The following is a 14,592-nucleotide window of genomic DNA, read 5'->3' on the forward strand; positions in this document are numbered from 1 at the left end:
CATGAGCCTAAGCTCTTTTCAATAACGTCTATGCAAAATAGCGTTGCCAGCTGTTCCGTGTAGCCTATAGGCATATGCCGTATGGCCATCTAGACCATACAAATAATTAATCAATCATTCTTTTTGCACACATCATTGTTTGAATTGCTAACGTAGCCACTGAAAGAAGGCTTTAAGACCTTGCAGAATGGACGCTCCCACTTCACTCGCGCTTATGGCAATCTAACACCATCTGCGTTTTGGTTTTTGCCAAATCCGTTTGGGTGAATGCAAAGAAAGTGATTATTGATCATAAACACAACATCCAGCTAGGCAAGAATAATTTAATCTACATGAGGAAGGACGTCTTTCAGTATTGAAAGTTTAGTTGTTTAATAGAGAAACAAAATTACACATTTTAAAAATGTTAACTTCTTGCACATTCCTAAAGCTGGATCTCATTAATATTTAAGAACAAATTCAAGCACCAAAAGCAGCCCACACACATTTTTAAGTTCTCTTTAATTGAAAAATAATATAGTTTTCATGAAATCATAGGATATGGTTGCAATAACATTTTAGTTAACAATTTTAAATGTCATTTTTAAAAAAAGGCTTTATTGATTGAAGTTTCATAGAAATTAAGTTGTTATCCTTTTAAAATTTAATGCCATATTGTAGCCTATGTAATTTCACAGTATATTCACCTCCTAAATTACAGCACCACTTGTGCAGTCAGAATTAGAGGTAAAATATATTCAGGTCAATGCTTTGTGTATAACAAGCGTTGCATTTTTTGCATGACATTAAACTTTATTTTTAGAATAATTGTACATGTTACAATTTGCAAAAAACTTGCACCTGGTTTTGTGTTTACACGGTGGGATACGTAATGTGTAATAAAAAATTTTTTTAAAAAGTAATTATGTCCCCACTGGATGCAACAAATGCCTTGTTTGTAATGGGTTTTATTAGTTTTGTCTCATCGCGCTGGGACACATGGCATCACAGTATGGTAAGAGGCGTAACATTTCCATCACATGCTTGAGGTATTCGGCCAAAAACAACGTACTGGACAGCTGGCCAATCAGAGAACACCTCACTTTTCAGACCGATGAGCTTTGTAAAAATCAATGCATTTCAGAAGGCGGAGCATAAAGGAGCAAAAATAACGTACATTATGTGGAAAATAATGTGTTTTTAACCTTAAACCGTATAAACACATTTCACTACACCAAATACACAACATAATGTTATTTATAGCAACATCATATGACCCCTTAAAGGTAACAAGATGTAACCTTGCTCTCACTTGAAATGTATCCCCACATTAAGTTGTTGAATTTGAGGGTATTGGACCTGGAGAGTCCTTGAAAGGTCCTTGAATTTGAAGTTAACAGAATATTCCCTGCACTGACTACGCTTTGGAGATGCCATGATATCACGATACTTGAACACGTACCTCAGGTCAGTTAAGCATGGTCATAGACGATATGCCTGTAAGCATGATAACGTAAAGAATGTAAATATGTTAGATATAAGTGCTCTTTTCCTACAAACTATTTGTAAAATGCCCATATTCACTAAAATTGTAGTGAGTTCAGCCTGCTTTACTTGCAAATAATCCTAAAATCACAAGCACGTTAAACACAGTCCAGTACCTCGGTCAGTCAAATGTGTAATAGCTATTAGCAAACAGTTAACAGTGCATGTTAAGAGTTTTTTAGTACCACCCACTCACCATTCTATTATTACTTTTAAAGCAGTTTGGTTGCTTAATTATTGACACAATAAGTAACTAACAGATTTGACTACCGTTGTTACAGATTACCATCAAATTACTTAATTGACCATACCCATATTTTCTACTACATTCTAGTCTCAACTGAAACCACATAACCCAAATCTATATATATATATTGTCCTCCATTTGACCAGCATCATCCAGATAGTCGTCTGCGAAGTTGAGCATCTGCTGTAGAGCGGTGAGCAGCAGGACGTCACAGTTGAGCTCCAGCTCCAGCTCCTGACTGTAGTTCTTCACCGGTAACACACAAGACACCGGCACACCCAACCCAGAGCTCACCTCCTGCACCTGCAGACACAAAACAACATCTCTCTCACTCTGAGTCCTGTAGCAACAGACATCTGATCATGTGACCGCCTCTCACCTTCGACTTGATGTAGGAACTGACATAAACACTTTGAAGATTTTCCTCCACTAGAGGACATGCTTCATCTACTTTTGTCATCAAGACGATCTGAGCGATGCCTGAAATAGTTGAGGGATGTTTTAAGGTGCGTCACATGCAGACCTATGTACAACCTACTTACCTTGTGTATCAATCACAAGATTGGTGTAAATATGTTCACTCACCCAGTGAGTTCACTTTTCTGCGTATGGAAGCAAGTTTTTCCTGTAGTTTGTCAGACATGAGGGAGATTTTGGTGGCGTCTATCACATACACCACACAGTGGATCTTCTCCTGAAGAGATGCAGGTCTGGAGGACTTCTGCTCATCAGGTTGAAACGGTGTTGTGGGGTTGAACTGAATCAAGAGGATTTAGTATGAAACAAACATTGTTCATACTTCAACCTTCATTCATTTTGGAGATGAGTGCTCTTACTTTATAGCGGTCTGGTACGTGTCCTTGAAGAATGCTGCTGATGTCCTCAATATCCAGTCCTGCACCTGATTGCTCCTCGAGTCCCATGGTGTCACACAACACAAAAGGCAATGGTTTTCCCTCACGACCGTCATTCACTGGATACGTGCGAAACTACCAACCAAGAAGAGAATCACTTAAAGACCTGAAGTTATCAAGAGACATCGCTTGAACTCTTACTGGAACCACTATGAAAGCTGTTGAATCTGTACCTGTGTGGTGAGACTAGTGCCTGCAGATCCTGACATGGCTTTGCTGGTAATGCGGCTCATGAAGATGGAGTTGATGGAGTTGAAGAAACTGGATTTTCCAGCTCCTACAGGACCAATCATTAGGATTCGGACTCGACTCACAGATGCCATCACAGGTTTATGGTTCCTGATCATTTCCATGAGCTCATCTTTTCGACTACAACAGAGATCGCAATTTTTTAGCTGATAATCAAATTACAATGAGCAAACGAAACCAGAACCTGAGTAGAAACATACTCCGCTGTCCACAGAACATTCCTCCAAGGTTTCCCCTCAGTACGGACTTGAGAGCCTGCATAGCAAATAATAAATAAAATGTTAACAATAACGTTTTAATTAAGCAAACAGCCTAAAACTTCTTGTATTATTAGGTTAAAAAAAATCTAGCAATTGGCTTACTTTGTTCCACTTTGTACACCTCACATTCACTCAATTGAGTGTCGTTCCCATACATTGTTGTGGTATTAAGACTGAATGCATTGCCTCCCGAATTATACACAACTGGTTGGTTGTTGTAGCAAAAGTACAGCTGTTGACCAAAGTTGGGCACTCCAGCATCATCAACACGTGCATAATGTCCACTATTAATTTTGATGCAAATGGGGATCTTGCCTTGAAAACTGAATATGAATATGTCCTCATCAGTAATATACTGCCCGCTCTGAGTATAATCTACACTAGTGTATCCACCAAAAATGTAGCCTGAATGATTGTAGGCTACAAGTAAAGTGGGACCCTGACGGTCACATCTCTGATGGAAGGCAGGAGCTTGATATCCATGAACTGAACCTTTGTAGAGAAGAGTCAGTTCCACATTCCCCAGCAAAGCACAGAGCCGCTTACTTTTCTCTTCTGTTAAATTAGAAGTGAGGGACTCCACAGTACCATCTCTCACTTGCCTTTTTTGCTGCCTTGAAGACAAAAACCATGCAAATACAAATATAAACTTGAGCTTCACTCACAAACAGTAAACTTTTGTGTCCTATTATTCTTTTTTTAATGCAATGTTTATGTGCTCAGTACTATGGACGCATATGGGTAGCATTATTCAATTTGGAATGTAATATTCAAAATGACAATGCAATATGTAAAATGACAATGCATTTCTGTATTTACATTTTCCAATACATTTGTGCAACGTTTGGTGCAAAATGAAAATTAAATTACATAATTTTCATTTGGCATTTCATACACCTGTTTTAATATGTAGCTAAAATGAATACTAATTTTAACGCTTTATAAGTTGCAAAATGAAAATGAAAATGTATTACAGAAATTATTAGATATGTATAACATGTTCAAGCAAAAACTGTGGCAAAATGATCATTTAAATGCTACTTTTCTTAAATGCATTAACACTCACAGTCAAGACACTTACGATTGCATTTTCATTCAGTGTCCCGCAATGAATGTAGCAAAATTCAATGTACACATTGAAAATGCATTCCGAGCCGATCACGTGTCCGCCCCCTCCCGCCATGTCAATCTCAAATCTCAAGAAGAGGATTCAAGTCAGAGAACATGGACAAGACAGTTGGCCCGTGTACGTTTTGATCATTTTGGTTTATGGCTTCAATATTTAATTCGCACTTGTGGGCGGAGCTGAAACGCTGCTTTCATCTGATTGGTCGAATCGCTCCAGCTTCAGCTCGGTCTTTTCATTCTTTCAGGCAGAATAAGAGTCCGTGCGAGTGAAGCACTTTAATGTCTGAAACTACACTCACTGTTAATTAGCATAATATTTGAATCAGATGTAGCTGGGCACATAATTCGTGCTGCTGAGACCTGCAAATTATTTCTAGGTTGTAGTATTGTATGAATATTGTCCCACTGATAAAAACAGTGCAAATAGTTCTGTCTCCTTGGATAAAAGTGAAGTGGAAATAAATATAGTTAAATTTATGAAATAAAATAAAATAGGATTTCTTGGGAAGGTAAGTCTGGCCAGTTATACAGCAACACGAGTCAGACGAGTCTGAAGATCTGAGCTGAATTTGGTGAAGCATTAAAGTTCTAGTCTCAATTACTCTCATAATAAATAATAATAATAATGTTATCCGTATTTTTCGGTATAAGTTGCATCAGTCCAAAAATACGTCATGATGAGGAAAAAAACTTATATAAGTGGCATTGGACTATTAAGTCGCACTGAGCAGCATAGAGCTGATTTTACTATTTTTATTTAGAAATGTAACTACAACCCGAATTCCGGAAAAGTTGGGACGTTTTTTTAATTTTAATAAAATGAAAACTAAAGGAATTTCAAATCACATGAGACAATATTTTATTCACAATAGAACATAGATAACGTAGCAAATGTTTAAACTGAGAAATTTTACACTTTTATCCACTTTATTAGCTCATGTAAAATTTAATGCCTGCTACAGGTCTCAAAAAAGTTGGCACGGGGGCAACAAATGGCTAAAAAAGCAAGCAGTTTTGAAAAGATTCAGCTGGGAGAACATCTAGTGATTAATTAAGTTCATTGATATCAGGTCTGTAACATGATTAGCTATAAAAGCTTTGTCTTAGAGAAGCAGAGTCTCTCAGAAGTAAAGATGGGCAGAGGCTCTCCAATCTGTGAAAGACTGCGTAAAAAAATTGTGGAAAACTTTAAAAACAATGTTCCTCAACGTCAAATTGCAAAGGCTTTGCAAATCTCATCATCTACAGTGCATAACATCATCAAAAGATTCAGAGAAACTGGAGAAATCTCTGTGCGTAAGGGACAAGGCCGGAGACCTTTGTTGGATGCCCGTGGTCTTCGGGCTCTCAGACGACACTGCATCACTCATCGGCATGATTGTGTCAATGACATTACTAAATGGGCCCAGGAATACTTTCAGAAACCACTGTCGGTAAACACAATCCGCAATGCCATCAGCAGATGCCAACTAAAGCTCTATCATGCAAAAAGGAAGCCATATGTGAACATGGTCCAGAAGCGCCGTCGTGTCCTGTGGGCCAAGGCTCATTTAAAATAGACTATTTCAAAGTGGAATAGTGTTTTATGGTCAGACGAGTCCAAATTTGACATTCTTGTTGGAAATCACAGACGCCGTGTCCTCCGGGCTAAAGAGGAGGGAGACCTTCCAGCATGTTATCAGCGTTCAGTTCAAAAGCCAGCATCTCTGATGGTATGGGGGTGCATAAGTGCATACGGTATGGGCAGCTTGCATGTTTTGGAAGGCTCTGTGAATGCTGAAAGGTATATAAAGGTTTTAGAGCAACAAATGCTTCCCTCCAAACAACGTCTATTTCAGGGAAGGCCTTGTTTATTTCAGCAGGACAATGCAAAACCACATACTGCAGCTATAACAACAGCATGGCTTCGTCGTAGAAGAGTCCGGGTGCTAACCTTGCCTGCCTGCAGTCCAGATCTTTCACCTATAGAGAACATTTGGCGCATCATTAAACGAAAAATACGTCAAAGACGACCACGAAGTCTTCAGCAGCTGGAAATCTATATAAGGCAAGAATGGGACCAAATTCCAACAGCAAAACTCCAGCAACTCATAGCCTCAATGCCCAGACGTCTTCAAACTGTTTTGAAAAGAAAAGGAGATGCTACACCATGGTAAACATGCCCCGTCCCAACTATTTTGAGACCTGTAGCAGAAATCAAAATTGAAATGAGCTCATTTTGTGCATAAAATTGTAAACTTTCTCAGTTTAAACATTTGCTATGTTATCTATGTTCTATTGTGAATAAAATATTGGCTCATGTGATTTGAAAGTCTTTTAGTTTTCATTTTATTAAAATTTAAAAAACGTCCCAACTTTTCCGGAATTCGGGTTGTATATTAATTTTTACAATTATTTATTAATGTCACACACACATACATAGTGCCTTATGACTTAAAATATGAGAGTGGTAAATGTTACAGACATGGAACTGTTCAGTCTATTATTGATTTTTATTTCCACTTCGCTTTTATCCAAAGAAAGAGAACTATTTGCACTGTTTTTATCAGTGGGACAATATTCATACAATACTACAACCTAGAAATAATTTGCAGGTCTCAGCAGCACGAATTATGTGCCCAGCTACATCTGATTCAAATATTATGCTAATTAACAGTGAGTGTAGTTTCAGACATTAAAGTGCTTCACTCGCACTGACTCTTATTCTGCCTGAAAGAATGAAAAGACCGAGCTGAAGCTGGAGCGATTCGACCAATCAGATGAAAGCAGCGTTTCAGTTCCGCCCACAAGTGCGAATGAAATATTGAAGCCATAAACCAAAATGATCAAAACGTACACGGGCCAACTGTCTTGTCCATGTTCTCTGACTTGAATCCTCTTCTTGAGATTTGAGTCTCAGACCTTCTGCAAGCCCCGCCTTGTTCACGGAGTGATTGACATGGCGGGAGGGGGCGGACACGTGATCGGCTCGGAATGCATTTTCATGTGCACATTGAATTTTGCTACATTCATTGCGGGACACTGAATGAAAATGCAATCGTAAGTGTCTTGACTGTGAGTGTTAATTCATTTAAGAAAAGTAGCATTTAAATGATCATTTTGCCACAGTTTTTGCTTGAACATGTTATACATATCTAATCATTTCTGTAATACATTTTCATTTTTCAACTTATAAAGCGTTACAATTAGTATTCATTTTACATATTAAAACTGGTGTATGAAATGGCAAGAGAAAATTATGTAATTTAATTTTCATTTTCATTTTGCACCAAACGTTGCACAAATGTATTGGAAAATGTAAATGTAAATACAGAAATGCATTGTCATTTTACATATTGCATTGTCATTTTGAATATTACATCCCAAATTGAATAATGCTACCCATATGCTTCCATACAGTACATTCATCAAGCTCATTTCTATTGCAGGAAAAAAGACCAAATCAATATTTTTCTTTAATTTATGAGAAATATACAAGAGAAATATATGAGAAATAGACCAACATTTTCTGAAGGTTACATTCTTTATATAGTGACCATTTGTAAAATGCTGCCTCCTTACATGTCTGATTCTCTAAGGCTCAGTTAAGTTTTTTTCTTTTTTTTTTTTTTGTATACTTACATTTCTTTAAAGCTTGCTTTCATTGTTTCTGTGAACTGCTACTGCACAAAGAGTTATATGAATTGACAGATCAAAATTCATTCACTGTACATCATAATCTCCAAACACTAAACAATAACAATTACAATATGTAATATTTTATGCTCTTATAATACGCATATGTAACTCACCTTTCGCAGAGTGCTTGCTGTGAAAATGCTTCACTTGTTCTCAGAATGTTACACCCAAGACAAACCTGTTCTGTCAAGTTCCTTCATTCATCTGATACAAGAATGTTTTTAGCATTAAAATATATCAACCTTTAATGAACTGTCAAGTCTCTAAAACACAACATATGTTGAGGGAGATGAAAAACTATACTTTTAGTCAGAACAAACACAAGTACCTGTTTGTTGTGTGGGAACCGCCCATTGACTCACCTGGCTTTGTGTCTGACAAACAGGTTCTTCTTGCTCAGACACTAGTAACTAATCATAGTGAACACCAGGGGTCTCAATGTCTGGCACATACTGTATGTTTCAGTTGTGTATTTGTAACTGTTTCAACTAAAATGTTAAAATATACATGAAGAAATCTGTCTGTTGGACAGTATAATATATACAGGTGCTGGTCATATAATTAGAATATCATCAAAAAGTGTTTTTATTCACTAATTCCATTCAAAGTGAAACTTTGATATTATATTCATTCATTACACACAGACTGATATATTTCAAATGTTTATTTCTTTTGATGATTATTACTGACAACTAAGGAAAATCCCAAATTCAGTATCTCAGAAAATTAGAATATTACTTAAGACCAATACAAAGAAAGGATTTTTGGAAATCTTGGCCAACTGAAAAGTATTTTACAGCAACTTACTAGCAAAATTTTTACATACTAAATAGAAAATACAAAAAAAAGAAAAAGAAAGAAAAGCATCATCTTAGAGGCCTCCAGGGTGATACAGTAACACCTTGTCATATTTAATTGCAATCAGCAAGCCATACAGAATTTATTTTAATAATGTTTACTTTTAAATGTAAGGAGTAACTAATTCCAAAAATGGATTTCTTCCATGGAAAGGTCTGCATTTCTTTTAGAACAGTATGACAGTCCTACTTTGTAATATTGATCTTACAGCATTTTCGCAATAAAGCCTCAATAAATAAATGCAATATGAGTAATACACCAATTTTCTGGCTTAAGATACATTGAGATAGAAGATAAGCCACCTACATCCTATTCAAAGACAACGTAATATATGGACGCATCTCAGCAAAGCTTTTAAAAAAACATTGTCCTCCATTTGACCAGCATCACCCAGATAGTCATCTGCGAAGTTGAGCATCTGCTGTTTTTCATATGAACTTGAAGTTTTTCCTGTAGTTTGTCAGACATGAGGGAGATTTTGGTGGCGTCTATCACATACACCACACAGTGGATCTTCTCCTGAAGAGATCTGTCTCTTTTCTGAAGAGAAACCAGAAATCTGTTCTGAGACCATTTTGAGATGGTGAGCGAGTCAGTCTTTTGTTCGTTATCTGGCTCGGCTCGGTGTTCATCTTCATTTCTCTCCTTACAGCAGTTCAGTCAGTGTACTGTTTGAGAAAATGAATTACTCCGGGATATTGGTTTGTTTGAACTCAGAGGGAGTGTCAGCCACATTAAAAAAAGTTAACAGCTTAAATCATTTGTGGATTAATGCGTATTGGAGATGCGAACCGTTTAAAACGATTCAGTTCGATTTGGTGAACTGGTTCAAAAAGATCCGGTTACATCGAATGATTCGTTCGCGAACCGGATATGACAAACTGCTTTGTTTTGAACTCTCTCACACAACAGACACGGAAGAGAAGACAATGCTGAATAAAGTCGTAGTTTTTGCTATTTTTGGACCAAAATGTATTTTCGATGCTTCAAAAAATTCTAACCCACCCTCTGATGTCACATGGACCACTTTGATGATGTTTTTCTTAACTTTCTGGACATGGACAGTATACCGTACACACAGCTTCAATGGAGGGACTGAGAGCTCTCGGACTAAATCTAAAATATCTTAAACAGTGTCCCGAAGATAAACGGAGGTCTCACAGGTTAGGAACGACATGGGGTAAGTTATTAATGACATAATTTTGATTTTTGGGTGAACTATCCCTTTAAGTCTTGTTTTGTTTACAGCAGTTACATTGAACCACAATGTATTAAAAGGCACATACAGTAAATTTTTATCAACATAAAATATGTTGTTCACATAAAGGAATAGGAGACCAGGGATGGATGTAACACGTTTTGCTTTAACATATGCTCAATTTAATAACTCATGTCTTTCTGTAATGAAACAATTATATTTTACAAAATGTCCAAACTTTTAAGCTTATAGAAACAAAGAAATATACAACAACTGAACATCATGCAATCATTCATTAGCACTCAAACAAAAAACAGTGTTAACAGGCTCAAAAGAAAATTTTCCACCAGCAGCGATTTATAGGAAGTCATACTCTACTCGACCAGCATCATCCAGATAGTCGTCTGCAAAGCGAAGCATCTGCTGTAGAGCGGTGAGCAGCAGGACGTCACAGTTGAGCTCCAGCTCCAGTTCCTGACTGTAGTTCTTCACCGGTAACACACAAGACACCGGCACACCCAACCCAGAGCTCACCTCCTGCACCTGCAGACACAAAACAACATCTCCCTCACTCTGAGTCCTGTAGCAACAGACATCTGATCATGTGACCGCCTCTCACCTTCGACTTGATGTAGGAACTGACATAAACACTTTGAAGATCCTTCTGGACATGGGGACATGCTTCATCTATTTTTGTCATCAAGACAATCTGAGGGATGCCTACCAGATTGTATACCAATACTTAACACTTTACATTCTTTTAGCCGATAGTTTTATCCAAAGCAATTTACAAACAGAAATGTTAATTCTCAGATAATAGATCAATGGTAGTATAATTTTAGTTTACTTTGCAAGTTTACTCTTCGGCGTATGGAAGCAAGTTTTTCCTGTAGTTTGACAGACATGAGGGAGAGTTTGGTGGCATCTATCACATACACCACACAGTGGATCTTCTCCTGTAGAGATGCAGGTGTGTAGACCCTTCGCTCATTGTGTTGAAACGGTACCATGGGGTTGAACTTAAATTTAGAGAAATGTAGAGAAGGACAACTATTCATTGAACTAATCATAATAATACACAAAGCCATTTTGGAGATACATGAACCATTTTAATGCTCTTACTTTATAGCGGTCAGGTATGTGTCCTTGAAGAATGCTGCTGATGTCCTCAATATCCAGTCCTGCACCTGATTGATCCTCGAGTCCCATGGTGTCACACAACACAAATGGCAACAGCCTTCCCTCATGATGGTCAACAACTGGGTATGTGCGAAACTAAAATAAATAACTGTTACAAACAAAGACAGGTCTTGACATCCCAGAGAAAAACTGTGTTTTCCTTTTAAATCTGTACCTGTGTGGTGAGACTAGTGCCTGCAGATCCTGACATGGCTTTGCTGGTAATGCGGCTCATGAAGATGGAGTTGATGGAGTTGAAGAAACTGGATTTTCCAGCTCCTACAGGACCAATCATTAGGATTCGGGCACGACTTACAGACGTCATCAGGGGTTTATGGTTCCTGATCAATCCCATGAGCTCTGCTCTTCGACTACAACATGGAGCAAAACAATTGTGTGAGATCATCCTATGAAATCAGCAACAGTGGACAAGGAAAACAATATTTAAATTGAAACATACTTAGCTGTCCACAGAATATTCCTCCACTGCTTGTTTATGGCACTGCTCTGAGGGACTGGCAACCAAAATTATTATAAATACATACCACGCATATTAGATTATATAATCACATGAATCCTTTTCTGAAGACTTGACTTACTCTGCTTCACTTTATACACCTCACATTCAGTCAGCTGAGTGTCGTTCCCATACATTGTCACCGTATTAACACTGAATGCATTCCCTCTGTGATTTAACACAACTGGCTGGTTCTTGTAGCAAAAGTACAGCTGTTGACCAAAGTTGGGCCCTCCAGCGTCATCGAGACGTGCATAATGTCCACTGTTAATTTTGATGCACACAGGGATCTTGCCTTGAAAGCTGAACAGGAAAGGTGTATCCACCAAAGATGTAGCCTGAACGGTTATAGGCTACAAGTAAAGTGGGACCCTGACGGTCACATCTCTGGTGGAAGGCAGAAGCTTTATATCCATGAACTGAAGCTTTGTAGAGAAGAGACAGTTTCACAGTCCCCAGCAAAGCACGGAGCCGCCTACTTTTCTCTTCTGGTAATTTGCAAGTGATGGGAGCAACCTTGGACACTTGAGATCCAAATACAAAAGACTGATACATCTTTGAAAGATAAAAAAAATACAATTATTTTTTACCCTTGAGACCTTGTGGTGTGAATATGGAAATCATCAAGTTTACTCACCAATTCCATCGTAAAATGTTCTTGGCTCAGTAAACCAAACTAAATGTATTCCATAAAGAGAGGTGTGACGATTTATAAGAAGCACGTGTATACCGTCTGGTCATGTGATTGCAACATGGCGCTTCGCCCGATGTTATTTATATATATATTAATATTAAGTAAAAATTACCCAGTGAGCGATCAAATAATTTTGACGTTTGAAATTAATAGCATTTTTGCGTGTAACTTACATACGTGGTGGTCAACCACTTCGGCCAACGTTAAATAAAAGGTGAAATACTTTTATATTTCTGTATTATGTTGACTCTGTAGCTTACCTTTCACAGTCCCATTTCTCTGTCAAAGAAATAATGAATGCACTCGTTTAAGGATGGTGGACAGTGGCCATCTAGTGGCTGCGACCGAAACCTGACAAACGCTGCCTTGGGATGCATTTCAACGTGCGTGCGTGCGTGCGTGCGCGTGTGTGTGTGTGTTATGAATTAATGACCACGTAAAATGTTTATTTTTTTCTAAAATTTCTATTACTTATATTACAAATTGTGTAGTGTTTATGGTTAAATAGAATAAATTGTTTTAAATTCCAATGCAAAGAGGCAAATTAGAGTCATTTTGTGGCCGAAAAAAATAAATCATTTTCATTTGTAATGCCATGTTCTATGTACCTGTATGGCTTTTTAATAAATATACATGTATCTGTTTCTCAAAAGAGTATTGCAGGTCATGTCTGCTTTTTAAGTTTTGAATTTGTCGTAATTAAACAATATTTTTTAAGATCGGAAATTAATAACTTAAATCCTTTTCACATTTTTATTAATAATCGTGTAAGTATAATATTGATAGATGAAAGCAAATATTGAATATAAGACAAAAAAAAGTTTAAAATGTTGCTAAAAAAGGCATTCAAATGCATTCAGTAATTCAACTGCATGAATGCCTGAATGCACTTGAATGGTGTACAGAACAATTAGTTAGGTGGAAAGTAGCTATTGTCTTTTCTGTGCATACAGCAGGGTTCATATTGAAAATCTGTGATTATTTTACAGATGATGTTGTTGGCAGTGGTCAAAATATGTTTTTGAGAAAGCAGGGTGGTTGAAATAATTCCTTTGTGAATAATGATAATCTTAATTTGAAATGAGATGCATTATTGTTTGTCAGGATTAACACGGCCGCATTAACAATAGGGCTAGGGCCCGAGCAAGGAGATTGGCTGTGGATCAGATTGACCACTAGCCATCTGATTGCCAAAGTCCTACCCCACGCCCAGGGGCGTCATGCATTCATGATTTTTGAGGGGGCACATTTTTTTGGGGGGGGGGGGAATAAGTCATTCTACGAAAGCACTGTATAACTGATATAGGCTTTTTTTATTATTATTTTTTTCCTTTTTATTCAAAACAATTCCAAACATGCTTAATATATCAGGAAATATCTCGTTTCTCAAATATGTGTAGGTAAACGCGTTTTGCACCTTTATAGATTGCTATTTGATCAATATATGGAAATGTAGTGTAATCTATTAACTACACATAAAAACCTGACTTTTTACTTAAGTGCCATATCATGCCATCAAATATTTTTAATACGACTGAATTTGCATTTAATGTAAATTTTAATAACAATATTGTAAGATACTTTTTTTAACACTTTCATTTTACAGAGAGTAGTAACATTTACATTATCAAAAAAACATTTTCATTCAGTCTAGCCAGAGTTCAGGCACTCTCAAAAACTCCCATTAAAATCACTGAAGCACTTTACATTATGAAACGAATATCTTACTTACATTCGTACGCACATCTGCACTTTTTTCATGTTTCTGATGAGAGAATTCGCTAAATAATTCAGTCAGCGAGCAAGTGAACAAAACACTGCGTTTCAGTGATGACTCTTCTGGACGTCTCTGATTGGCCATTGCATCCATAAGCGCAACAGAATAGTTTCTGATTGGTTATCATGAAGCGTTGTACGAACGCGTCCGTCTCTGGCTCAGCGCCAGCCAGCGAATGCAGATTTGAATTTAGCAGCTGATGCTGTGCACTGAACGATCTAATCACACCGCTGTGATTGTATCAAATATATAAAAAATAATATTCTGCAATTCTTTTTTTTTCGTTTGGAAGCTGCATCACTTCGAATGGGCACGACGCCTCTGCCCACGCCCCCCACAAATTAGCCCTGTTATTTAGTGGCGCTTTGC

At 37.4% G+C, this 14,592-nt stretch overlaps 1 protein-coding gene and 1 pseudogene across 1 annotated transcript; both read right to left on the reverse strand.

Annotated features, from left to right (window-relative positions):
• Positions 1 to 1,682: 1,682 nt before the first annotated feature.
• Positions 1,683 to 8,300, reverse strand: LOC132159812 (interferon-induced protein 44-like). Its single transcript, XM_059569426.1, has 9 exons — positions 8,114 to 8,300; positions 7,944 to 7,984; positions 3,297 to 3,808; positions 3,135 to 3,189; positions 2,859 to 3,054; positions 2,608 to 2,760; positions 2,357 to 2,528; positions 2,151 to 2,251; positions 1,683 to 2,074 (listed from the first exon to the last, which is right to left on the reverse strand). The coding sequence occupies exons 2-9, from the start codon at positions 7,964 to 7,966 to the stop codon at positions 1,886 to 1,888; spliced, it is 1,401 nt and encodes a 466-aa protein (XP_059425409.1). The 5' UTR covers positions 7,967 to 7,984; positions 8,114 to 8,300; the 3' UTR covers positions 1,683 to 1,885.
• Positions 8,301 to 10,202: 1,902 nt separating this feature from the next.
• On the reverse strand, positions 10,203 to 12,833 carry LOC132159815 (interferon-induced protein 44-like; annotated as a pseudogene).
• Between the last annotated feature and the right edge of the window lie 1,759 nt (positions 12,834 to 14,592).

The sequence above is a fragment of the Carassius carassius genome, chromosome 16 (assembly GCF_963082965.1).
Source record: "Carassius carassius chromosome 16, fCarCar2.1, whole genome shotgun sequence".
Taxonomy (NCBI): Eukaryota; Metazoa; Chordata; class Actinopteri; order Cypriniformes; family Cyprinidae; genus Carassius; species Carassius carassius.

Excerpts from the sequence above, each read along its gene's own strand:
- LOC132159812 (XM_059569426.1), bottom strand. The coding sequence starts at position 7,966 with ATGAAAGCAAGCTTTAAAGAAAT. Across the intron at positions 3,055-3,134 it reads AATGTTCTGTGGACAGCGGA|TCGAAAAGATGAGCTCATGG; the intron begins GTATGTTTCTAC and ends TCTCTGTTGTAG. Across the intron at positions 2,075-2,150 it reads GTTCCTACATCAAGTCGAAG|GTGCAGGAGGTGAGCTCTGG; the intron begins GTGAGAGGCGGT and ends TTGTGTCTGCAG.